The sequence below is a fragment of the Patiria miniata genome, unplaced genomic scaffold, assembly GCF_015706575.1.
Source record: "Patiria miniata isolate m_02_andy unplaced genomic scaffold, ASM1570657v1 HiC_scaffold_3, whole genome shotgun sequence".
Taxonomy (NCBI): domain Eukaryota; kingdom Metazoa; phylum Echinodermata; class Asteroidea; order Valvatida; family Asterinidae; genus Patiria; species Patiria miniata.
In genome coordinates, this window is record NW_024037069.1 from 41,700,834 (window position 1) to 41,728,552 (window position 27,719).

The following is a 27,719-nucleotide window of genomic DNA, read 5'->3' on the forward strand; positions in this document are numbered from 1 at the left end:
TGCCTATGTTTCGACACCCCTTTGTTCCGACACCCCTATGTTCCGATTGCTCAAACCTACGTATGTTCCGACACCTCCAGGTTCCGACACCCCTACAAACGTAAACATAGGCTGGTCTCTGGCCCCAACGCTCCAGTCTAAACGGGCTATTAACACAGTATTATGTGCGGGTTGTCGGAACATAGGGGTGTCGGAACATAGGGGTGTCGGAACATAGGGGTGTCGGAACATAGGGCTGTCGGAACATAGGTGTGTCGGAAGAAATATGATAATAGAAATATAGGCCTCAGGCTCACTGACAGGTGTGATAGACGACCCAAGTTTGGGCTCTGCCATAAGCGCCGAAGCCGATGAACCTGGTGGGATTGGGCGGGGTGGTTGTCCACTGCAAGTACGCCTGCTCCTGGTATTTGCCCAGCTTGAAGGTGCCTCTGTCGTAGTGCAGCCAGAAGCGACGAAACTCCGTCTCGCTAATGTCGCCCGTTGATGGCACCCCCTTCAGTACGTTGCAAGTCAGGCACCTTCGGATGATGGTTCTGCTGCCTACTCCAAAAACTGTTAGTGTACATCCGGGAAAAAAACACCCCGATTTTTAAATCTCCTTTCAAGAAAGTAATAAATAATAGAAATGTAAGTGGACATTTGAATGAAAATGAAAATGCGTACCTTTTATTTGGCCTTTTGAGATTATGGTGGAAACAATATAGAAGACTTTATTTGGTTTGGGTAAACCGCATGAACCGTATCTACTAAAACCAAATAGCGCCCTCCTATTCGCCCTTTTCACGCTCCGCCATTGGCATGCAGAGCCTCGATCTGGCAACTTTACACAATAAAAATAGCCGGCTTAGTGATCTGAACCCCGACACGGGAATCACTGAACCGGCTTTATTTTATTGTGTAAAGTTGCCAGATCGAGGCTCTACATGCCTATGGCGGAAGCGTGAAAAGAGTGAATCGTGTCCACCATATTTCAAAAAGGCTAATAACAACGGTGACGAGTCCAATATTGAGTTTTCATATAAACAGACGCCTTTAGATGCCTTTTTTTCTTTTGTTCACGAGCCGCCGTCGGCGCGCTGCCGGTGTAGTTATACGACTAATAACGCGCGCTACTGGAATAGGCTCTGTTTGAACTGCGTCACTGAGTAGATAATAAGGGGGCCACAGAACGAATCACGTCCAAACACAATTAAGATTTTATTGAACGAGAGGACCAACTTTAAGCCCGCCGCACACGAGAGCTACGTGCTGAGCAAAAAGTCATTGAGCCCGTTTGCGCAGCAGTAGCTCAGAAAATATCACCATGTGCGGTCAGTTTTTGCCGCATTTTCTACCTCGCGAGGCCTGGAGGCAAATATCTATCAAGTTTGATCTCTTTCGCCTCGCGAGGCGAAAACTCACCGTGTTCGCGCGGGCAAAAACTCACCGTGTGCGGGCAACCTGAGCTAGTATACGCGCCGAGCCAAAAAGCATAACTAGCCAATAAAAGCACATATTCTGTTTACGCGATTTCAAGATCGCAGCCCCCAACGAAAGTGTCAGCGACGTTGTCAGCGACCATATTCTAGAGGACAAGCTGGTTAGTTTGTGGCCAGATTATCCTTGTTTGTCGGTCGCATGATTTCAAAAATAGGGACGAACGCCAGCAGGCTTTAGAGGAAATTGCAAAAGAATATCTCGAAATCACGTGAACAGACTCAATAGAGTATATGTGCTTTCATTGACTAGTTAATTTTTTTTTGGCTTAGCACGTAATTCAGGTTGCCCGCACACGGTGAGTTTTCGGGTCTCACGCCGCGACTACTAGAATGTTACCCTAGACACCGCATACAAACATAAACACTGATTTAAAGCACAGCCAGGCACCAGATTATTCCTAATTTGCATTCATGTGAACGATTTTTTTAACATGCAAATGATCCTATACAAGGGTGAGAGCTAGACAGCCTGTAGTGCTAGCTAGACGCCTTGAGAACGAGGTTGTGTCAGTTTGTTCCCCAAAATGGCGTCGTTAAAGGGCGCCATCATTAGTTTGTCAATAACCCATTTGTTTGCTTACCCAGTTCGTATACAAGGCCCGGCAGCTCTCCCGAGCCATCGTTCGAGAACAGGACCATGGCAGCATTCCTGGCCTTGACAGCGAAGTCCAACACGACCTCATCCCCGTCAAAGGCAGGCAATGGGAACTTGCGCTGATACGGGCTGAGCTGGTAAGTGGTGCTGCACACTGTGAATTAATACAATATAAGATAGAGATTTCACTCGGCACGGTAAAAATCAGACTGGAACATCGAGTGCTGAAAAACATGCAACACGAAATCAGGCCAACTTTACTCACTCTTTTTATAGCCAGCAAAATTCTCCAAAATTTTCATTGGGCGACGAAAAGGTCCTCAGTATTTCACCAACCAAGTTTGAAGACTCAAGTTTGAAGACTCAATTTTTAAAGGAGACTTTTCTTCAATATTTTGCACATGAGATGGAAGTCAAGTGATTTCAAAATGAGGCTAAAGACTAGACTGGTACATGTCCAACCATGGTCCAACTGTTTGAAAAGACTGCACCTCTACATTGTCATTAGTGCGCTGACTATGGAGAAATGTGTAGAGAAAGAGACTATAGTACCAGACATGCCAGATGTTTCTTTTGGCACAGTTTTGTTGATTGATGCAGCACTGAAATTGATTGTTGGATTGGTTGTTGATCAGGTGCCAGTCTATTGTCTTGTATATTGCACGTTTTCAATACCTTAAGTTTTAGAATTCTCATACACAGTATTGAGAGTCCCAAATTTTCGGACCAGGTAAAAATAATGTGATGTTCCCTGTCAAAATAAAACCTGACTTTTCTTGATAGCTAGTCGAAAGTAGGTTTTGCCAGATGTTGATTAAATATGGCCTTACCCCGTTACAAACTTCCACTGGCAAAATGTATGCCCATGTCAATTTTGTGAGGTTGCCAAATTTAGGATAAAGAAATATTTGGGTAATGCATTTCTTTGATAGACCTTTCTAAGGGTACGCCATCTTGAAAATCAAAGCGAGGCATAACGCTAACAAACATGGCGGCCTGAATAGTGTGCCACGGTGAACGAGTAACTCTCGTAAAGTTACAGTAGATTGACAATCTTATAAATGGATGGATAGCTCAAATTCTCCCGAAAATCCATCCGTACTAGTCGGTATAGGTCATATCTCATTGTATTTTGAAGAAGGATCTCATAATATAAAGCCTAAAACCAGTGGCTGAACTGAAATTTCCGTCTAGTATAAGCCGAGGCACCGCCGTCAACGCCAGAGACCTTTTTATATTCACTTTTTTTTCTGAGCTGAAATTGCATTTGTTTGTTAGGAAGTATTTACACTATGAGGCTATCCGTGAATTGTCATTCGCACAGGACCCATTATTTCCCAGAAATAAGCGGAACGGGAGCCCGATACGAACCGTTGAAAAAAATGCCCTTCCATGAAGAAACTTCTCAACGGTCGTGCACTGTTCCCCAACTCGTTTACGTACAAAATCTTCTTCTTGCGTGTGGAACCAAAACAAAGCGGTAGTTAGATCTCAGTGGGTGCTTGCTGAGAAGCTACTCTCGGGTTGCTGCATCTGCATCAACATCGATTAGGCCATGGTACTCATTTGGGGGGCGATAGAGGGGGCACTCGGAGATGATGCGGTCAACAGTCTGCTGCTCCGCTCCACATTCGCAAGCTGGACTCTGGGATAGGCCCCACCTCCACATGTCAGCATTGAAACGCCCGACTCATGTGCGGAGCCTGTTTAGTTTAACCCATGTCTGTCGTGGGAGATCAGACCCTGGGCAGCTTCTGGATGGTACAGGAATGTATCTATGCAGATGGTTAGGGGATGACTGCCACTTCTGTGTCCACATCCTGGCCATCCAGTGGGCCTTTGACTCAGTGGGTTGGATAGTTGACAATAGATCCTTTCCACTTGAGGCAAAGGGGCGCCGGAATTTGAGTCTGGGTTATGTCTGTTCCCTATGGTGGCCCTGAAGGGACATCGCATATCGCAAACGTGTGCGCATACGTATGCGATGTCGCGAAATTTATCGCGAATGTGTGCGCACACGTATGCGATGTCGCAAAATTTATCGCGAATATGTGCGCACACGTATGCGATGTCGCGAAATTTATCGCGAATATATGCGCACACGTATACGATGTCGTGAAATGTCGTGAAGTTTCAAACTTGCGTGCGCAAATTTCAAAGTTGCGCAAGTAGCAAGTTTGCGCTCGACAGTACTAGTAGTAACGATTGCACGAGGAACAGCGTGCGCGCGAAGGTTTATTAGTCAGACCCTATTTATATCTAACAGTACGTCTAGATTCCAGACTAGCTGCTACAACTCCCCAGTTCATTAGGAATTTTACTGAAAGGTATGCGACAAGGTATGCAATAAAATTCACGACATTGCAAAAAAATTCGCATACGTGTGCGCACATATTCGCGAATTGTTTCACGACATCGCATACGTGTGCGCACATATTCGCGATTAATTTCACGACATCGCATACGTGTGCGCATATATTCGCGATAAATTTCGCGACATCGCATACGTGTGCGCACATATTCGCGATAAATTTCGCGAGATCGCATACGTGTGCGCACATATTCGCGATAAATTTTGCGACATCGCATACGTGTGCGCACACATTCGCGATAAATTTCGCGACATCGCATACGTATGCGCACACGTTTGCGATATGCGATGTCCCTTCAGGGCCACCATAGTTCCCTGCTGATAGCTTGGTGGAGGAGGTGATATGGATACATGGCGCGTCGGGCCAGCGCCATGCTTGCTGCCTGCCTACGGAGCTCAGCTGGTGGGATGCCTGCAAGCACAGGGAGCTGCTCAACTGGTGTAGGGTAGCAGACCAGTAAATAAACTTCCATAGACCCCAATGGTAAATGCTCCCACTTCAAAAATTCGGGAAAAATACTCCCAACTCTCCAAGGTGTTCGAGACACACATCAAATTAAAGCTTATTTCATCATCTTTCATTTTCATTTCAATTTTCGGGGGGTCAACTTATAACTTTTAGGAGAAATTTCAATCTGAAGATGATCACCCCTGAAAATAGTCCTGAAGCCCATCGCCATTTTGAAAAACGATGCCTACACTCCATTGCAAAATAGAGCGCTTTTAGGGTCCAAATTACATCAAAATTACACAGAACTGCAAGCTCCCAGTCCTGTGCACGGCTTCCACCCATATTTTTTACAATCCCTCAAGTTCATGGCCCACAGCATGCTCAAATACCGAAGATTTTGAGGGCATGCAAATCGTGATTTGGCCGGCGCAGGCAATTTCGGACCGATTTACTGGTCTGCACCCTATAGAGAAGCGAGGTTTTGAAAATTTTCCCCAAACCACTTGTACGGCACGAGGAAGGATGGATGACTCATATTTCATCAAAAAATTGCAAGAAAAAACATCTCTGACTGCGATTTCTGGCCTGAAAACAAGCCCTCTGTTTGCGGCTACCTTACTGCAGGGCGCCCTCAACGGGCGTTAATTGAGTTTTTGCTCCTTCCGACCCCAATTTACCCCCCCCCCCCGTTCGAAATTGCTGTGATCGGACGACGGTCCATCGGCCCTATTCAGATTTTGGGCGCATTTGTTGCGGAACCGCCATTGGTGACCCCTTTTGAAACGCTGCCCCCCCCCCAGGTTCCGCCCCCCTGAAAAAAATAACACTCCGCAAACATTTGTCAACAAACGATGGAAGGCGCCATTTTGAAACTATACTATAGGTAGCAGACCAGTAAATAAACTTCCATAGACCCCAATGGTAAATGCTCCCACTTCAAAAATTCGGGAAAAATACTCTCAACTCTCCAAGGTGTTCGAGACACATATCAAATTAAAGCTTATTTCATCATCTTTCATTTTCATTTCAATTTTCGGGGGGTCAACTGATGACTTTTAGGAGAAATTTCAATCTGAAGATGATCACCCCTGAAAATAGTCCTGAAGCCCATCGCCATTTTGAAAAACGATGCCTACACTCCATTGCAAAATAGAGCGCTTTTAGGGTCCAAATTACATCAAAATTACACAGAACTGCAAGCTCCCAGTCCTGTGCACGGCTTCCACCCATATTTTTTACAATCCCTCAAGTTCATGGCCCACAGCATGCTCAAATACCGAAGATTTTGAGGGCATGCAAATCGTGATTTGGCCGGCGCAGGCAATTTCGGACCGATTTACTGGTCTGCACCCGTAGGTTGTAAGCATCCAGTACAGAATGATACGAGCCTTTGAGACACCAGTGTATTAGTCTCGAAGGCCCGGATCATTTTTCACGTAAACGAGTCGGGGTACAGTGCACGACTACTGAGAATTATCTGCATGGAGGAGAATTATTCATGTTCGTATCGGGCTCCAGTTCCTCTTAATTACAGGTCCTGTGCGAATGACAGTTCGTGGATAGCCTTATAATTTAAGTACTTCCTCCACAAAAATGCAATTTCAGCTCAGAAAATTAACACAACGGATTAAAAAAGATATTGATAGAAAGTCTGACGTTGACAGCGGTGCTGCGGCTTAACTACTACCCGGAAATTTCAGTTCTGCCACTGCTTTAAGGCTTTATATTTATAAGACCCTTCTTCAAAATGCAATGAGACATGACCTACCTAAAATACGGATTGGTGTTTCTGGAGAATTTGAGCTATGCATCAATATAAGATTGTCAATCTGCTGTATTTTTTGCGAGAGTCAGTCGTTCACCGTGGCACGCGGCGGCCATGTTTGGATTGCGTTATTTGCCTCGCTTTGATTTTCAAGATGGCGTACCCCGAAAAAGGTCTATCGGCACTACTCTACACATCATACAAAAAAAAATCATCATCGGAGGCAAAGTTACGGTCTTAAACTGCTACAGTAATATTTAACATTGTTTAATGATCACCATTTAAAAAAAAAAAAAAAAAAAAAATGCTGGAAAATATAAAAAGAAAAAAAAACCACCATGCAGTCACATCGATTCTCTCCAGATGCGTCTGTTTCAACGTTTCTAATTTTAAAGGCACGTAGAAATATCGGTAATTACCTGGAAACGGAAACGAACCTGCCGAATTAATGAGAAAAACCTCGCTCAAATTGAAGATAGGTCTGCGCTACTAAATGCTATACCCTGTGAAATTATTCCGCCTGACTCGTTGGGAAGCAAGGGCGTAAATCCCGGGGTGTGGGAGTGTGCGTGTTTATGGTGTAAATCGAGGACACACACGTGCAGCATCATCGATGAATCGAGGACAGAAACCGAATTAATCGAGGACTCCTCGGTTGGAAAACGTGTACAAAACCAAAGGAAAACGGAAGAGGAATAAACGAAAATCCTCGATTTACACCATATACAAACGTGAGTGTGTTTCTGCATTCGAAAGGGGGAAATTGAACAATAGAGGACAATAGGGTCCCAAATTCCCGAAGGTCTCCAATTTGGCGATGTACAAAACATATGGGAGCTAGGTCTTCCAAAAAAAAAAAGAGTACAAAGAAAAGAGGGACAATAGGGGGTCCCCAATTGCAGGCAAATCCACACTTGTCTGAGTGTGTAGGCCGGGGGCGGGGGGGGGGGGCGGGGGGAGGGGCTCAGGGGAGGATATACCACCCCAAATTTTTGACCAGGGGGATGGGCCATTGGATCATCCCCCATCTTTTTAACTTTCAAACATTCCAAATGTAATACACGTAGTTATGAAAAACGGAGAAAGCTACAAATCCAGCGTTTTGATACAAGGATAAGGGACGTTAGCAAAAAAAACTTTGCATAAGATGAACATTTGTTTCTTGAAGAGCGCCCCCTAGTGTCATGTGATTTCCAGCACCCCCCTACCCCCACTAGCTTTTTGAATTTCCACGGCGGGGCAATTTTAGGTCATCCCACACCCCCCCCCCCCCATTCCTAACACGGATTTACGCAACTGTTGGGAAGTTAACAATTGTTGAAAGGCACTTTAAGAAAATATAACGATATTTCTAAATAAAGGTAGGCCCTAGAGTAAATCATTTTGTTCCTTTTCTCCCATTGTTTAAGCAACAAAAGTACTCAAAATCTAAAGAAGGGTGCAGCTTACCAATTAACCCGATGAAGTTTTAGCTCAGTGAATGTTGTGTATTCCAAGAAAACAATATTCTAGGATCTTGATTTCCATTCAAAGGTTGCCGAGTCATGTTTTGAATAGCGCCCGAAATAAGCGTCTGGGACACGTTCTCATTCAGCCAATAATATTGCAGCTTCGCGATGTCGCGCACTGAACTGACGAATAATAATTATAGCATCCGCGCGCGCGTGTGCGTCGTGTCAACGCTTGCGTGCATCCGGCCCATTCACCGCTTCGCCGAAATAAAAACGAATTACTGACGGAAATTTCCCATAATACGTCTATAGTCGCATCTTTGAAAATGACAGCATGCCAGAAGGAATAATTTCACAGGGAGTTTAGTGCCATTACTATCTATTAACCCAGTAAGCTTTTCAACAATCATTTTGTCAGTTACTGTTTGGATAGCAAGGGTGGTTTGGAAGAGAGAAATACATTTTCCTCCAGTTTTGTATGGAAAAAAATTCAAATATATCAAATGACAAGGATCTATATGTCAGTTATATAAAACAAATATTGAGTGGCTTTAATTGTGAAATGGGAGGAATATTATCGCTCGGTAAAATCTGGACTTTTCCAGTTCACTCGGCTTCGCCTCGTGAAATGGAAAAGTCCAGATTTTACCTGGCGATAATATTCCTCCCATTCCACGCTAAGCCACTCAATATAATTTTGTATACTATTGTCTACCTTTAACATTTAGGCATGTATAATAGGTTAGACACAAGAAGCATGGCACAGTGGTTGGCCACCCTATACCAGCCTACTCCTCTGAATCAACCCCCCCCCTCGAATTGACCATAGTCTTTTAGAAACGAGATTTGAATTGTTCGACATTTCAAGAAAGGAAATCTGAATTTCGTATTGAACTGCAGTGGCGGAACGGGGGTGGGGGATGGGCCGGGGTATATTCCCCTTGGGCCACAAAAAATAACTCAGTAAGCTTTCCAACAATCATTTTATCAGTTACTGTTTGGATAGCTGCAACTGATGTCTACCTTTAACATATACATGTATAATAGGTTCCGTCAGTAAGAACAGAGAAATAACATTGCATGCATGCCTGCTATTCAACCCCTTCTCTTGGCGCTACTTCCACCTCTTGAGCCATAATAGGAAGTAAATTGACCAAGGTGCAGTGGCGGTTCGAGGGGGGGGGGGCGCTAAAAAAAAATTGTCTAGCCCCTCCAAAAAAAATTCCATAAAACAAATGCACTAGCAAAATGTAAGAATTTGACGTACATGGGAACGGTCTCCCCCTAAATGAGAAGGGTGCATTGGTACACTTTTAGTTAATATAGTGTGCCTGATTGTAGGATTTATCAGAGCTCCCCATTGAACCCCCCCCCCCCCAACGTATTGATTTTCAGAGGCCTAAGTGTCCGGAGAAAATAACCTGTCTACATTTCAGCACGACTCCCTGAAAAAAATTCTGGATCCACCTTGCTAGCCCCCCCCCCCCCCCCCCCCCCCCACCTAAAAAATGCCAAAAACGTTTCAATGCCAAAAACGGCAAAAACACATCGACCACTATCGTTCAGTTAATGAGTATAAACACGCATTGTTTGGGGTATAGGGAATGGGATGCAATGGCCGTGCTGATATAGTCATCATCAAAAATCAACAAGGACTACGCCGGGGACCTTCGGGAAAATCGATGCCATTATATTGCACGAATCTCGTGTGTTGCTATCTTCTGTCTCAATACCAAAAAAGAAAATAAAATGACATCAGTTAACTAGTGATTCCAAAAAAACCCAACACCCCAGTGTTCTGAACGTGTTTTATAGCACTCTCCCGTACCAAGGAACAGAGAAGATAAACTGCTTTTGAATAGTATTATATTTTTAGGAGACTTTTCATAAGATGAAATATGCGTCGGAGTGATGTAAATTCAATGTAATTATTCTTCCCTTCACCGACGTACTTTATAAACACTGTATACTCAGTGTTGTCCCGAGTGACGGTGAGTAAAGAATTGCTGATTGTTATCCTTTTCGCATACAAAAAGCCATGCTAACATTGAGATGGAAATGAGAAGTTGTCGAAAAATGAGAAGAAATGAAACACGAGAAGCGGTCGGCATAAGAGTATCATGACAGCCCGATGCACGCCATGCATATTAATGCGGTCAGCTCCATCGACGATTTAATTTTTCGTAAATAGTGGATTTTCGTAATACAATTACATACTTTTGCTCGTTTTCAATTTTTCTTTAGAAAATTGAAGTGGCGACCTATCGGTAAATGAGCTGTGAAATGAGAGGTAAGCTGATAGCTTAGCGCCAAAATCGATAGGTTTTGATGAAATTGTGAGTATTTCAAGGTGACGATGGAATTAAAAAAAGGCCTAATTTCCAAAGGCAAGGGCATGTTATATATAAAAGGAACTTTGACAAACAACACAAATTATTACTGCAACAAAGACATATCCTTTTATTTTTTTCCGACAAGCATATGAATTTAACTTGTAAGCCCTATACAGCCATAAAAGATTGCCTCAGAATTGGACTGGTGAGTCTGAAAGTAAAAGGTCACGCGGCGGCAATTTCTAAACGTGATCACCCCAAGAAACATTCATGTTGGAATTTTATCTTGGTATTCCTCAAGAAAAAAAAAATAAAAAAAAAAAATTTCACTTTCGACCTTCCTCATCCGGCATTTTCGTTACTAGGTCTCCCACTTCGTTCACGTTTATTTTCACTTCTCGTACTTACGTGAGAACGAAAATGTATGACAACGCCAAGATCTACCTAGTACCTACAGTCGATGGATTCTGGAGTTAGTCAGGCCGACTTGAATGCAGTCCTCATCGGTCGGCACTGTTTAATTTTTGTGTCAATGCTAATTAGTCCTTCCAGTTTATTTTAAATAAATTGAATATCCTAAAAGACATCTGAGTCTCCTATTTAATTTTCAGTTTTCACCCAATTACCAAGTTCCACTAGTCCGAATGTATTTTAGATTTTCAGAAGGGAGAGGTCAATTTTTGGGACGATATTTCTCTTTCACGTCAGGCGATATTTCAGTTTCCATAAATTTGAGATGCTAGTATAACAATTTCACAAAGGAATTATTCGAGGGTGCTTTTCTTATGAAATCAGGGTACCAAAAAGAATTGAAAATTTTAGAATATTTGCACGTTAATTTTCCTATTCAAGGGTTCCGGAAGCGCGCCAGTAGGATGAACTTCAGGCTCTATCGAAAAGTTCTTATTATAGTTAATCACGGTTCGCAGGTAGTCTGAAAATTATCATCAGCACTGAATTTTACCCAAATGACTATACTGATGTATTTCTAGTCTTAACAAAAATTGTAGTTGTTTCATAGACGTCAGTCACAGGTCGAAGACCAAAAACAAAGACCCCGCCTAGACCATGAGATTTAAATTTTGTTTTGCAAATCGTACCAAATACGTAGGAAATGTGGCGCCAAATTCAAATTTCGTCTTCCGAGCTCCACCTTGCGGAGCATAATCAGAATGTGCTGCGATTTCGTCCCGAATACTACCACTCCGAAACGACCTCGAACCGAATACTACGACTTCGCCAAAACCAGCGGCGGCGGAACGGTTTTCAAACTGGGGGGCATCACCAAAAAGGGGCACTTGCTCAGTAAAATGCATCTTCTGTTGGTGCAGCAGCGTATGCAGCGGCTTATTTCTTTGTTGGCACATCCGTGCTGAAAATAATGTCCACACGTTTTTTTTCACCGGACACTTGGCCTCCTTAAAATCACACAGTGTGTGGGTGTATATGGGGGATTGTGGGGTACTGAAACAATGGGAGGTACCCCACAAGGCCATTTTTTTGACCTTGTGGGCACAAGTTTTTCACGAAATAGATATATGGAGTTTACTCAAAAACTAGGAATTTCCAAGGTGGGTTGATTAGTCGCAAATGGAAGAGTTTTAGAAAAGGGATATTAAGTCCGAATTTCAGCCAAGGAAATTAATTCTGGTTAAAATAAGAGCATTTTGAAACTAGTGTGCGACATTGCACAATTTTAGTACACGAGAACAATGGAAACACCCCACTTGTATGCCTGGGGTGTGTGTGCGTTGGGGGGGGGGGCAAAATAGGGCCCGCTCTTCAAAACCAGCTGTTATGCAAACTAGGCTGGACTCGAACCCACAACCGGCAAAACTACACAGAAAACACAAAGTGAGTAATTTGCCTCAATATCGTAATAATTGAGTCATTTGTCCGTGTAGTGACACACTTTGAGCCAAAGTGTGTCACTATCAGTGTTGTAGTCGAGACCGGATAGTCCGAGACCGAGACCAAGACCGAGACCTGAAGATTCGAGACCGAGACCGAGACCGAGACCGAGACCAGCCCCTTCAAGGCGGACCGAGACCGAGACCAATATGGTCCGAGACCGAGACCGAGACCGAGACCGCTGATAATAAATAACAATAGTCGAAAAACAAGACACGTTATTATAGTTGAAACTTGTAACCTTTCTATTCACAAAGATTACCAGACCAAAATTTTGACCAGTGGCAGTGTTGACAAATTGATACATGACACCTTACTTGAGCAAAAAACACTAAGACATAAACACTTTGACATGTTGTCTGCACCCAATCGTGACAAAAGTAAAAAGTTAAAGGTAAATGTTTCATCTGTTATAGGAACTCGGATCCTAAACTCTACAGTCACCCCTTGGTTTAAGCTATGACTTCTAACGGATATTTAAAGATGGAATTTTAATTTTTCTTTGTGCCTCTTTTTTCCTAAAATAAATATAGGACTTAACTGCTAACAAGACTTGTGTACTTGATTTTAAAAAATGGGAGCTAGAAAATGTTGAATTAATTTTTTAATTTCTGTCATAGAATGTGGACTTGTACATGTAGACCCACAAGTTGCGAGGTGGTAGCCAGAATGTGCCAGATATGGATTTTTATTTTTTTCTGAACGGGATTTTAATTTTTGAGGAATAATGGGGTACTTCAAAATGACCAGCCAGAAAATGGGGTCTCATCATACACTCTCATGGCAACAGTGAGTGGTAACTGGTAAGAGTGTGTGAGTTCAATGCTGGAAAATCAGGTAGAAAAATTTACTTTTTCTTCAAAATACTGTCCCAAATTAAAGAGATCATTGTATGGGGTCGAAAATATAACTAATTTGAAGCACCTCATTTATTATCAGAATACAAAATGCAAGTGATTACGCCTACAGGGGTGGGCTAAACTACACAATCCCCGAAAATGGTTGACCCTACTTTGCTTTATGTGCCCGACTCAACAGATAAATGCAGAACTTGTTCCAAATCGTTCAGTGACTGGTACTGCTGCAGCTTTACATGTACTTTGGGGACTTTCCAACGTGCAGTCGAGTCCAAACCGACCACGATATAAACAAGCTTATCTACGGGCTAGCAAATGTTTTAACTATCAATTGTACTAAACGAAGTGAACAAAAAGTAATCGATCGAGCTGTAAAAGCTACATATTGCTGGTCTCGACCCGAGACCAGCCAAAATATCGAGACCAAAGGGGACCGAGACCGAGACCAAGACCGAGACCACAGCTTCCGAGACCGAGACCGAGACCGAGACCAGCAAAAAGTGGTCTCGAGACCGGTCTCGAGACCGAGACCGGTCTCGAGACCGAGACCGGTCTCGAGACCGAGACCGGTCTCGAGACCGAGACCGGTCTCGAGACCGAGACCGGTCTCGAGACCGAGACCGGTCTCGAGACCGAGACCGGTCTCGAGACCGAGACCGGTCTCGAGACCGAGACCGGTCTCGAGACCGAGACCGGTCTCGAGACCGAGACCGGTCTCGAGACCGAGACCGGTCTCGAGACCGAGACCGGTCTCGAGACCGAGACCGGTCTCGAGACCGAGACCGGTCCCGAGACATACAACACTGGTCACTATACGGACAAAATGACTCATTTTTTTACGATAATGAGTCTAATTACTCACTTTGTGTTTTCTGTGTAACCGCAGACCACGAGTTAAACGTCCCAGACCACAAGGCAATTATTATGATATTCCTACCTTCTTTGGCATAATAAGTGCAGCCAGCAGCCCCGGGCATAGTCGCACGTTCATTCACCGGGACTAAGGTGGCATCCTCCAGCACACACTGCCCGCTGGTCTTCTCGTAGCAAACCTGTCGACAAATCTCCTTCTTCAGGCACTCGGTGAAGCAACGAGGCTTAGATCGGCCGACCGATGAGGCGATCACGCGTTGTGGCACTGCCTGGTACTCGCCGTGTTTGGCCAAGTGAAACGTTCCCGAAGCCGTGACGGGGGCTGAGCCGTTTGCCAGAAAGATCTCACTAGAGCAGATCACAGCGATCAGACTGACGTGTGAGCCTATTAATACTCTCATTTTAATGCAAAGATTCAGTACTGTTGTACTGTTTCTCTTTAGCGTTTAACAAGTAATTTAATGAGAAGTCTTTCAGATCTCACTTAAATCACGCATCTCTAAACTAATCTTTATAGTCATGCATTTTTAGGCGACAAAAAAAACTTCGTTTCAGGCGACAAAACTTCGTATCGACAAGAACGTCTTTTTGGTAGGCACCGGTCGTATTGAGTGGTAGCCTAGTCGGCACGCAGCCCGTGGTTGCCGTACAACCCGGTGTCACGGTCTCACTTCTCCGGCGTGCTAGCTTCTCCAGGTCGATTTGGCGGATAACTGAGCACGTTACAGTACACGTTACATGAGCACGATTCATGCTCATGTGTCCGCTGTGCTTACTTTTCCTCGGGCTGTTTTCTGAAGTCTACCAAGCCCATTAATAACACAGTGAGGGACACCCAAGAATGTGTTATGTAACACTTCCTGTGGGTCAAGTCATTCCATGGTCTTGCAAGCATTCTGATTTGTGTTCCCAGCGTCATGCATGTGTGTGTTCATGGAGGAATAATTAAGAACGAACTCCTTGGTCCGTGTTCCTTGCTCGTTCGTGGTCCATTTTGTCCTTATTTTTGCAACCACGGCTTGAAATAAATGTGCATTTCAAATTCAAGTCTTTAATATTGGGAGTTAATAGTGCGCGCCACGAAAATTCTATGCATACAAATATCTTACGTACACAAGTACAGCCCCGAAAAACTCAGCACACTAATACAGTGACGAAAATGTACACTACTGCGCAATTTTGTGCATACGTGTTGAAGCGAAATTTCCGTTTTGGAGAAGCTAGCACGCCGGAGAAGTGAGACCGTGACAGGTGTAGGTTTTACGCATGCGCAAAATTTGTTGCCCAACCGTTAAGTCCTGATGAGGCCTTCGTTATAGCATGAGCAAGACAAGGGCGGATCCAGAAGACAATTTTTTGGGGGGCCAAAAAATTTTTTTGGTACCCCAAAAAGTGGGTCAAAAAATTACGGCGTGGGGTTCGGGGCCCGCTTAAGGGCCCCGAAATTTTTTTGGATTCTAGATGCTCTGTGGTGCGATCTGAGGCAATTTCTGACCACTTTTACCAATGTTTTTTTGAGGAAAAGATGGTGGTGTACTCATTGCCTGCCTTTATTGCGACGTCACATAAAAAAAAAAATTGGCTTCGTTTTGGGGGGGGGGCATGGCCCCTTTGGCCCCCCCCCTGGATCCGCCCTTGGAGCAAGATACAGATAGTGTGTGAGGAAATACATGGATTATGCGGAGCAGTGGAGTAAATATGTGCCGGAAAGTGGTAGAGGGGGGGGGGGGGAGGGAGAGATGTGGGATGATCTAATATCCCACCCCTGTTCAAAACGTGGAAATTATATCCCTATCCGGTTACAGCCCGATAGTCCAACGGTTCGATAGTCCAAAGGTTCTGTAGTCCGAAGGTTCTGTAGTCCGAAGGGTCATTAGTCCGAAGGTTTGTTAGTCCGAAGGTCCAATAGTCCGAAGGTTCGATTGTCCGAAGGTTCGATAGTCCGAAGGGCCCATTAGTCCGAAAATAGAATAAGGTTCCGAATTGACAATAAGGTTCGATAGTCCGAATTGACAATAAGGTTCGATATTCCGAATGGGCAATACGGTTTGTCAATCTGACACTTCGGACTATCGGACCTTTGTGTTGATTCGGACTATCGGACGTTGTTGCCGATTCGGACTATCGGACCTTATTGTCGATTCGGACTATCGGACCTTAATTACAATAATCGTGAAAACACGTAATGCACGTTGAAAATAACAACACCAAGTACACGATATATAGATTCATTACTAGCAAATTGTGGTATCGAATCAGGATACAGGAAGAAAGTTTGCCATCCAGGGCTTACTATTGGAAACGAGGTTGGAAATAAAGTAAGCACTGGGGACGAGGTTACTGATACCTGCTCTATGTATGAACAGATTTGCTTATAAAAGACAACCGCATCTTGGCCTCTAGAATTTGACCAATCAGCAGGCGCTTTATATGTCGGCTCTTTGGTCGGTCACGTACTTTGCGTCTAGACATGGATTAAAAATAACCCGCTAGACACAGCAAGAAAGGCTTTGGTCGCGCCCCTTTCGCGCGAGGCTGTTGTTGTATTACAAAACACTGCATTCGAATATACCAATCAAACTACTAGTCCTGATTTGGGAATGAAATGACGTCACGATTTAGTAAAGTCGACTCCGATTGCCTGGTGAGCGGCTTGCGTATATCTGCATGCTTAGACTTATCAGACGTTGTACAGGAGACTAATAATTGGCTCCTTGGATAACGGGTGATACTCAGACTAGATGATAGTGATACCATGCTTTAAGACAACGAAATTTGATTATACACTATCCAGCTCTCCGTCTAAAATGTATTAATGAAGCTTTTCGAAGGGTGGCCTTTAAAAGGAAATCTTCCTTAGCGGCAAGAAACTGAAGACGCATTTTCACAGTTTTCTAACCTGCTTCAGATTTGTTTTGTATTGTTGTTTCTTGTCTCAGCAAAAAATGCAAGTGGTGCCTATTACCGTTTAACCTGTACACAGCGAGATGGAAATGTTGCAAGGCTGCACTGCTAATAGTTGATAGCCGAGCTAACGAAGCATAAACCAGCGGAGCGCGTGCTTCTGTGACGGGCATGAGAGCTACGTGCCAAGCAAAAAGTCATGCGTGGCCGTGGTATCTCACAAAATATTCCCGTGTTTTCGGCTGACTTTTTTTCGTGTCATCGCGAGGCCGTGAGGCATATCCCCCCTGTTGGATTTCTTCGGCTCGCGAGGCGAAAAACTCACTGTGTGCGGTCACGTGCTGAGCTAAACAGATTATGTACACGCGATTTTAAGACGTTTTGTGCAAATGTTCTAAAAAGCCTGCTGGCGTTTCTCCCCATTTTTAAAAATCACGCGACCGACTAACAAGAATGTGCTTTCAGTGGTTAATTACCCCCGGTAATCTTTTGAGCTCAGCACGTAGCCCTGAGTTGAGCGCACACGGTGAGTTTTTCGCCTCGTGAGGCGAAAGAAAATCAAACAAGGGAGATATTTGCCCCACGGCCTCGGCAGAAAACTCAGCAATTCACTGCAAATGGTAATATTTTCTGAGCTACGTGCTAATCAAACTGCCTCGAACGACCTTTTGCTCAACACATTTCTCCCGTGTGTTGCGGGCTTAATGAGGCCCCTTCGTTTGGTATACATATCCATCTATTGATCCAGATCACGGAACTCAAGGACCCTTCCATATGTTAGATCCACTCCGTTTGTTTGTCTGTTTCTGTTTCATTGTTTTGTTTTGTTGTGTTTTGTCTTTTGAATTTAGTCTTCCTTTTTCAGTATTGTTTATATATATATTTTGTTGTGTTTAAGGCATTCCGTTTATAAGCTTCGGCTTCTTGTGTAATGCCTCCACTTAGTAGTTTTCATGTGACAATTGTTTTGTTTTCTAAAGTGCTTATTCATGTGGAAATAAATGTTTCTGAAATGAAATGAAATGAAATGAAAATGGCAAACATGGCCAATGAAACAAGTAGAACATTGAAAACTTATTCGATTTTCAGTGTTGTTTCATGTGCTTGCAATACGATAAAGAACAAAGTCAGAAAGGCATAGATAATTATCTGTAGGTCCTATAAACTAACGTCACGTGATCGGACGCAGTTATATTTGATTAAATTTGGCACATTTTGCCAACCACACGTTGCCAAACTATGGAAGGTCCAGCACTGCAAAAATGAAGAATAGTAAATGATTAGGCCTACACACATATTATTTGATTGCGGAAAATACAAAATAATCAACAACTACTTCAAAATACTTCCTAAACATTTTTTTATGTAATGAAGGTGTTTTGAGGACTTTGGGAAAAAATATGTTGCCAACCACGGCTTCAATTTATGCCACTGCAGCAGCCCATGCAAAATGGCGCTCTATGTTTACAAAGAACAAAAAAGTCTATACAGTGTTGGGGTACCAGTTCACCGTGACCATATCAGGATAGTAACGAAACAAACGCGCCTATTTCATGTAAATTAACCGAAAGTGACTGCACGAACGATCTCTATAATCGATTTACGAAAGAGTGCGTAGCATTAAGTTTAAGCATGCAGTTGCATGCTCAATAACCACACGATCGATAACACTAGATTTTGCGTAGATGCACAATGTTTTAAATTTTAAAATCATCAAGGACGAGGATAATCAACAATTTTACAACGGCTGTTTGTGCTTGATTTTATACCAGTCACGAAGTGAAACAGCCGATGAAGTGTCGTGAATTTGGCTGCCGGTCTGCACAAGTAAAGATTTGTATAAATTTCCAGAACCGTAGACCTTTCTTTCGTTTACAACATTATAAGTCATTTTTTTTTCTTATGGGCTGTTGCAGAGACATACATTTTAAGCCGAGGTCGGCTACAGATTTCCCCATCGAAAATGCACATTAACATTCTCATTATATTCTCATTATATTCTCATCATAATTAAGTCTCAGCCAGATGGTAGTATTTGTTGGTTATATTTTTTTTAATTTTTAACAATTCAGTGACATGATTAGAAACATAAATAATCATTCTTTGGTTTTTCACGTTGGCCTTCCATAGTTTACCACGCGGGTCGGCAAAGAAAAGCTCTATTGTCTTCTTTCGTGTATCTTTCAGTCAATTGACTGGTACCCTGTAAGTCTTGCTGTGTAGATTGTGAACATAATCATGGCGGATGTTACCAGTGAGTTAAAGCAAATACATTAATAATCATCAAACACAAATACATCCGTACATGCAGTCACGCTTGAGTAGGAGGAATGAAGGATGGCCGTCTCTAGCTACGTATCCTTGTCGTCATATTGCAATTAGATGGAAATTTGTTATTACACTGTTGCAGTGCTGTTGACGGTCTCCCTATAAATCACCAATTATTCACTCATGCGGAGTATGCTTCCTTGCATGGAGAAATCTAACGACAGGTATCCTTCTCAAGAACCTGTCGTGACATTACTTGCGACCTTGGGCCGGGGAGTGTACGTGTTGTAGAAAAACGCGATGAAAGTGGAGTGGAACAGGCACGAGGGGATGGCGTAAATTCGGAGACAGATCTTCCCTTTAATCGCTCCCACAACTCAACACCCTTCCTTTCCCGGAAAGAGCATTTAGATTTCATATTTTGATTTCTCCCTCGGTAGTGTGCCGCTCTGAGATCATCAATGTTGGAGTAGGAGGTTCAAGCCCCAGGTTGTCACCAATGACATTTATTATTATTTCTTTTGTCGGAGCGGGGAGTGGTTGGCTGGGGGGTTGGGCAAAGACGACGACACGTGACTTTTGACGTCGGCACCCTTTGCAACCGGAGGTTTATATACAGGTTGAGTCAAATAAAGCGAAACTCAAATGCCGGGACTATTGTTTTAGTAAAGTTCTTTATAAATCACTTTCAAAATCTAGGATATGAAAGCCCAGTTCATAAGCTTTCTATTAATACAAGAATCATTCAAATCCCTCATGTCCTTTTTAAGTTACGGAATTTTAAACATAACCACTGTTTTAAAGTTCTGTCCACGAATCACAAAAAAAAGTGTGCGTTCTTTCAGCAAAACAAAAACAATTCACACATTCCTTTGCGATTTGTTTTCGTTTTGCTAAAAGAATACTTACTTTCTTGTGATCCTTGGACAGAACTTTAAAACGGTGGGTGTGTTTAAAATTCCGTAACTCAAAAAGTGCATGAGTGGTTTGAATTATTCTTGTACTAAAAGAAAGCTTATGAATTGGGCTTTCATATCCTACATTTTGAAAGTGCTACATGCATTACTTCACTAAAACAATGGTCCCGACATTTGGGTTTCGTTTTTTTTTACTCACCCTGTATACTATAAATGCCCTGCTTGGTAGGTTTGAGCCGTTAGCCCAGTTGGTGGAGTGCCGTTCTGAGATCATCGATCTTGGGGTTGGAGGTGCGAGTCCCAGGTGGTCATCAATGACATTTATTATTTTTGTTTTCGTCAGAGCGGAAAGTGGTTGGGTGGGGGGACGACACGTGACTTTTGACGTCAGCACCCTTTGCAACTCTATTATACTGACAAGATAGCGCTTCGGGCCGTGGGGTGAAGTCACTAGACGCCATTTTGGGCTTGGTGGTTCGAGCCCCAGGGTGTCACCGGCAACATTTGATTTTTTTTCCAGATGGATGGGGGAGGGACTGTCGACGACACGTGACTTTTGAGTCACCACCCTTTGCAACCGAAGGTTTATATATGTTTTAAATTCCCGGCTGGTTAGTAAGTGCGAGTCGTTAGCCCAGTCGGTAGAGTGCCATTCTCAGATCATCGATCTGGGGGTTGGAGGTTCGAGCCCCAGGTTGTCACCAATGACAATTATTTTGTTTTTCGTCAGAGCGGAGAGTGCTGGGATGGGGACTGACGGCAGCACGTGACTTTTGACTTCACCTCCGTTTATTATATTATAGATTCCCGGTTTGGGTAAGTGCGAGCCGGTAGCCCAGCCGGCAGCCCAGTCGGTAGATTGCCGTTTATTCCGATCATTGATCTTGGTGTTGGAGATTCGAGCCCCAGGTTGTCACCAACGACATTTATTTTGTTTTTCGTCAGAGCAGAGAGTGCTGGGATGGGGGACTGATTACAGCACGTGACTTTGACGTCACACCCTTTACAATCGGAGATATATTATATATTTTATAAATTCCCGGCTTGGCAAGTGCGAGCCGGTAGCCCTGTCGGTGGAGTGCCGTTCTGAGATCATCACTCTTGGGGTTGGAGGTTCGAGCTCCAGGTTGTCACCAACGCCTCTTTTTCGTCAGAGCGGTGGGGGCTGGGGTGGAAGGGGGTGGGCGGAACTGTCGACGATACGTGACTTTTTACCGCATCACCCTTTGCAACCGGAGGATTATCTATACTACAATTCCGGAAATCTGTATGTGTCTGTGTGTCTGTCTGTATTTCGATTATCTCCTGAACCGGGCACCGTATGAAGTCAAAAATCGGCGGGTGTATTGCTTGGGACCCCAAAATGTGTATGTCCGTTTGCTGCCAATAGGGAGGTTTCGCAAGCGAACGGATACGCTTACACTTACGTTTAGCTATCCGTATCCGCTTTTTACTTACGCGTAGCGAGCGAGATATGCGTGTCGTCTGCACGTTTAGCGGATAGTGAGTGGCGTATGACGTCATACGTGCAGACGACACGCATATCTCGCTCGCTACACGTAAGTAAAAGACGGATACGGATAGCTAAACGTAAGTGTAAGCGTATCCGTTCGCTTGCGAAACCTCCCTAATGTTGATTGCCTACATTTTGACTTTTTGACATTCTCATCATTTTATAGGTCTCCCGAAACCAAACATCGGGGTCATGGGTTGGAACTTCGGGTAGTAAATACGACCGACCCCCCCCCCCCCCGTTGTATGGTTTAGGGTAGGGACTATGATACGTCACTACCATAGCCTATCTGATCTTCACGTGCACCACCGACAGAACAAGTGAGCGCTTGTAGCCCAGTTCGAGGTGGCGCTGTTCTCATGAATCGCGAGAAGCAAATCCTTAGGTCACGGATTCCAGCTCTGGTTTTCACGACCGACTTTTTTTCTTCTTAAAGGACGATGGGTCGGGACGAAGACATGCTACTCCGACAGCTAATCAGCTCGAGAGATTCCCTTTTGACGTCACCATTATGGCCCACCACCGACGTGTTCTTATACATTAAGATATGCCCATTTCAAATGAGCAGGTGGTAGAGCGCTGTTCTCGGGACAAACGAGAATCAAAGGTTGGGGTTGCGGTTCGAGGCTCGGATTGCTATGAACGGCTTATTTCTTGAGGGATGGGGGAGGCTTTATGGTCGGTAAGACGACACTTACGGACGTCTCATCAATAACTTGAATAGCTCAAATTGAATGCCATAGATTAGGCGTATGCAGTCATCTCACTTGAGCTCAACCTGAACTCAATCGAACTTCATGTGCTCGGGAGCTTGATAAAGTAAAAAATACAGCTCTCAAGGGTCATTTTTAATTTCAATATTTCTAAAAGAAACCCCACAAACCCACGAATACGAGTCTTTCAGATTTTTTTTGTTTAGAAAAAGCAGGGACTATTCATTTAAAGGACAATTTTGTTCTGAAATTACTTCTGATTTTGTCTTTATCGTTGAAACATCTGAAAAGAAAAAGGTTTACAGTTGTTTTGAGGAATCCAAGACCACAGATGACGACATATAAGATTAAGAAAACCGTCCAAGAGACTACTGTGTTTGTATTCAATCAGGAGTAAGCAAATGATCTACTCTATTGGGAATTTAAGATTTTGAGAAAAACGTCATTGCTCACATTTCACTTTTCGTCTAAAAATTCCAGGAAATAACCCGAATGATATTGATGATTGCAAAGATTTCAAACAAATTTTGTTGTTTGTGGTTTTTTTTTGTGTTTTATTTTTGGGGTGGGGTTGGTAGGGTTATTGGGTTCTTGGTTCTTTTTTTTCTTCTTCGGGGAATGGGGGTAATAGTTGTATCATTATTACAACGGTTATGTTAGAATTGTCCTGATTCATTCAATGTTTAACCCTTTGAGCTTCAAGCCCAAAACTTTACGCGGAATGGCCACGGGGAGAATTTTATCACCACACGTGTTTCTAGGTCAATAACCCCCGCATGCCTGAACATGCACAAGATATAGGTCATTCACATCGTCCGGTATTGTTTATAACCTGTCTGAGCTCTGGGTGGCATGAGGGGTTGACACAAAGAGATCGGCAGCACTTAGAGGTTGGCCACTAAGATCTCCAATTACTGCAAAAAGACATTAGGCGCCATCTTGGCTTCTGTCTTTCAACACTCCTTACTCCGGAGTGGCTAGGGTCTGGCCAATGGGAGTGTACAGGCTTGTGGTGTATGGTAGGGGTGAGGATTACATGGAACTTGGCCTAATTGGCCCATTGGAAAAAAAAATATGGCTATATTTATTTAAGAAAATTTGGGGAATTTTAACGTCCGCTTGCTGCGCGAAGGGTGTTTTAGGAGGCACTTATATGTAAACCTGTTTGTTTTCTTATTTTTGCTATATTTCACACTAGTCCAGAAATAGCAGCCCCGCTGCGGAGGTAAAGAAGCATTATCTGTGCTTTTCTGCTTGATTTTCCTAATTTTTTTTGTGGACAAAGAGGTAGTTTAGACCCACCATCCCCCTGTATGCACCACTGGGATTGCCGCACCCAAAGTTCTGGCGAATGCTTGCTCATGCAAGCTAGGTGAATAATCTGGCTTTTAGGGTTTGCTCTTATGGCACTGCCGGCGTGTGTTCCCCAAGTAACACGACAATGAAGGCAAAATGACCTATTAAAAAAAAACAATTGACATATCAAGCCTGATCACTCCTTGAAGTTGTATTCCATTCTGGAAAGCACCTAGTATAGGTTTTCCTGGCCAAGTTAGCAGATTTTGCGGCCAAATTGGTGACCAATCACCCATGATTTCGCACGAATTTGAATGCACGTTGAGATCAATATTCAATTACCTAAAAACACCAATCGATTTCACATTAGAAGCATGCGATTTCACATTTTAATCATGCAATTTCAACAATAGGGCATTCAAATTAAAATTGCACAAACAAGCATCCAAATTCGCCGGAGCTTCCAGCTGTGTTAAGTTTGGTCATCAGAATTCACCATTAAGCAAGCATTATGTGGAAAGTAAGCAAAGGAATTCGAAATGGGTCCATGTCGTTCCGTTGTATGTTAGAATAAGATGGGGTGCTTTTGTTTCAATTTGGAAATATAGACATAAAACCCGTCTCCCACAAGACTCTGCCACTACTCTGATCACCATGCAAACTGTTAGATTGAAGTACTAAATATCAATGTGCCAGCTCACGGGCGTTACATGAGAATTTCAATTGTAGACCGTGGTCGTTTGATGCCCAAGACTATCTTGAACTTGCAGACAATGTTGGCATTCATAAACCGATATCTACTGCCAGGTCAATTGTAGCAACGTATCTGAGATCGGGCAGAAGGGTAAACCTGCCAATCGGATTGGCCAGAAACACAACTAAATGGACCACTACATGAAGCAGAAATAACGAAATGGTGAAAGAAATGAAAAGACTCGCATCGTATACCTTCGTTGACTTTTATTTTGAATGAAAAAAATGCTAAATAGAATGCGCGGAAATGAAAACGAAACCAAGAATCTCATACAAATAACCCTAAACCAAACTGACTGCTAAATTGAATGATCACTTAAACCGAATGACATATCTTCAATTTAGGATGTGTTAAACATGAAAATGTCAGGTCTTAAAACGAATTTGAACGCCTGAAATCTAACACGGACCAAGCTCCGTGCGCTACCAAAAGAGGGCGCCCATTTACCTAACAACGACGTCCCATGGGCGGGACATTTCGCTGGTTGACGCACACCGTTCCTTGTGTGTGACGCACGTACACCAGGGGATTTGTTCTATTTACACGCAGTGGCCGCGCTTCGCGGCAAATGAATTGCAGTCAGGCAAGATGGCGTCGGTCGGTCACTCCCAACTGTACTTCCTTGTGAACGGAGCGGCATTAAATTGATGAAGGGTACAACGGTAGTATGGATTTGCACTACCGGTACCTAACTGGATTCCAAGTAAACACCTCAGTGGTGATGCGTGCTTATTGATATCCGGACAAGCAAGCAGGTGGTTGTGAATGGTTTAATTTGCAGGAGAAAACAAAACACACCCGTGAATACCTACAGGCCTTTTAACTCCGATGCAAAACGAGTATTAAACTCCGATAAAAAAAATGAAAAATCATTAAAAAGTTGCACAGTTAAACACGTTAATGACAATAATATGGGTTTTTCCCGGCCAATTTTCTAAAATGTTCATTCACTTCTGAAAATCGGTCATTCGTTTTCGTCTGAATTTGAGAATCGCTCTGAACACGCGTTTCGTTTTCGCTACAAGATCATTCGATTCCAATTTCAGTTCAATCAATTAAGTGATTGAGCAGCACCTTTCATTTATGTTCATTCAGATTCGTTTACAAGACTTCTTGTCGGCTTTTAGAGGGCGATTTCAAACATTCACCATTCTATTTTACTTTTAGTTTAATGCCATTGGCACCAGATAAAATTAAGGGTTTCTTTTTCATTAACCGTCAATCAAATATGCTGTACCTGAAATCAATTTAGAAAAGGTATGCTTGCGTAAATGAATGCACAGGTAAATGTAATTGGCCGTCTGTTTCTCAAAACCGAATGTACGGACAGTGAAAACGATTTAACGTTCGTTGAATTGAAATAAGAATAAAGACGGGCATTCAAATTCAGACGAAAATGAATGACCGATTTTCAGAAGCGAATGAAAATTTCATGAAATTGGCCGGGGAAACCTATACTAATCTTCAAGTTAGCCTATTGTTATGCAATCTTCATTGTGCATGTAATGTTACCATATGGGTGGCGATCGGGGGGAGGGGGGGGGTGTACATGGGGGCCTGTCCCTCACCCCCTCTCCAATAATTCATGAGTGGGGGACATCGTTGGTGACGCCCCCAACAATTTATCCTAGTAAGATATATATTATGCAAATTTGCATGTTTTTTCCCCCGAAGTGGTATTACATCTAGCTTTTATATACATGTATTGCTTGTGCAGCACCATGTGGCGTAGCCAGTAATTTTTCAGTTGGTGGTGGGTGGGAGGGGGGGGGGGACCCAACGGCATTTCTCCCAAATTTCCAGGCCACCGCAAATGCGGAACATTTAAAAAGCGGGTGGAGGGGACCTCTTTTGACGATAGCGGCCTTTTTTTATTTTTATAAAAATTAGTAAAGTCAAAATAGTCATCTGGATTCCTATCCGTGTTAATAACGAAAACAAATACGTTAAAAAAAACAACTTCCTTCGCTACGCCACTGTGCAGCACCCTTTTTACGGATCTGCAAAATATACAGCAGCTAATGGGTGAAGATTAGTCTCGTTCCCAGACTAAAAGATTCTGACTATTCCTGATGAATCTTAGGCCCGGTAGCCTCCGGTAATACATTGTATTACAATTAACGTCACGTGACTAAAACGGGAGGAATTCCTCCTTTTTCCGAAAATTTCCGAAGTTTGCCGAAGTCGTTTCGTCGACAATCGGATAGCGCCCGAGTATTTCCGAGTATATAATATAGGTTTAATTAACTGCTAATTGTTTATTAATTTTATTTTAAATGAGTTGATAATTAATATTCATTGCTTTCATTTAGAAAACTTGAAATTCAACGACGATTTTGTGCATCAAATATACTCGGATCGTATGGGCGAATTTGAATTTTGACGACCGTTACCAAGACTTTCCAAAACTCGGTCTTCATTCGGCTCCGCCTGCTAACAGTGTTATTTTGGTGCCTAATCTTGAAGATTCCAGATTAGTCAATGTTATATCAATGTTATATTAGTCAATGTTATACCTTACAGAAATATCAAACTGTATTATCATATTTGTATGATATTAAGAAGCAAGTGATTTATTCAAAAATTTGATCTGAACATTAACAGCTACAAGCGATAAAGCGAAATCGGAAACGAAGTCGAGCTTTGATAAAGGGCCATCAATGTCGTCATGTTTATTTTTAGCCTAGGAGGCTGCCTGACCTAAGATTCATCAGGAATAGTCAGAATCTTTTGGTCTGGGAACCAGACTAGGGTGAAGATGCACATATAAACATGCATGTGTTCATTCATAAATTGTCGAACAGCGCCCTCTATATGCAGAAGTTGTCCAGTCCCCCCAATGTTGCCAAGAAATCACCGATGCTGTACGTAACTGTGCTAACTTGTCAGTGCTAAGGTTGCGTTCACCGAAAGCGATATTTCACGGTCCACTGTCACCGTCCACTGTCAGCTCACGTATTCCAAGCATTAACCTACTCGAGTAAGCATAGACACGTAGGCATATGCATCTCCATGACCAACCTCATTCTCAGGGTTTAGTTTCAACCTTGAAGCAATATTGGAGCAGCCATAGTGGGAGCGTAATACTAGACCGTTATGGGGACGAGGTTCAATCAATCAATCAATCAATCTTACTTTATTTACCACATAACAATACAGAACAATATGCAGAGAAAATCATAAGATCATAATAATGTGGATGGGGGTCTCTAAAAAGCAAGGCTTGTCGAGTAGTGACCCCACATTTGTAAATTAATTAAGTTAAT

General features: G+C 43.1%; 2 protein-coding genes across 2 annotated transcripts in view; both read right to left on the reverse strand.

Annotated features, from left to right (window-relative positions):
• Positions 1-292: 292 nt before the first annotated feature.
• LOC119736831 lies at positions 293-14,683 on the reverse strand. Its single transcript, XM_038210841.1, has 3 exons — positions 14,153-14,683; positions 2,063-2,230; positions 293-555 (listed from the first exon to the last, which is right to left on the reverse strand). The coding sequence occupies exons 1-3, from the start codon at positions 14,487-14,489 to the stop codon at positions 293-295; spliced, it is 768 nt and encodes a 255-aa protein (XP_038066769.1). The 5' UTR covers positions 14,490-14,683.
• A 9,121-nt stretch (positions 14,684-23,804) lies between these two features.
• The window catches only part of LOC119736832 (probable E3 ubiquitin ligase complex SCF subunit sconB), a 5,603-nt gene continuing 1,688 nt past the window's right edge, over positions 23,805-27,719 (reverse strand). Inside the window, exon 2 of the mRNA XM_038210842.1 lies at positions 23,805-23,860. Within this exon, the coding sequence (XP_038066770.1) occupies positions 23,805-23,860 (56 nt within the window). The remainder of the gene's footprint in view (positions 23,861-27,719) is intronic.

What these genes read in the sequence shown, in the direction of transcription:
- LOC119736831 (XM_038210841.1), bottom strand. Translation starts at nt 14,489, where the DNA reads ATGAGAGTATTAATAGGCTCACACGTCAGTCTGATCGCTGTGATCTGC. An exon ending in CACTTATTATGCCAAAGAAG is followed by an intron (nt 2,231 to 14,152) that starts GTAGGAATATCA and finishes ATTAATTCACAG; the next exon opens with TGTGCAGCACCACTTACCAG. An exon ending in GGGCCTTGTATACGAACTGG is followed by an intron (nt 556 to 2,062) that starts GTAAGCAAACAA and finishes GTACACTAACAG; the next exon opens with TTTTTGGAGTAGGCAGCAGA.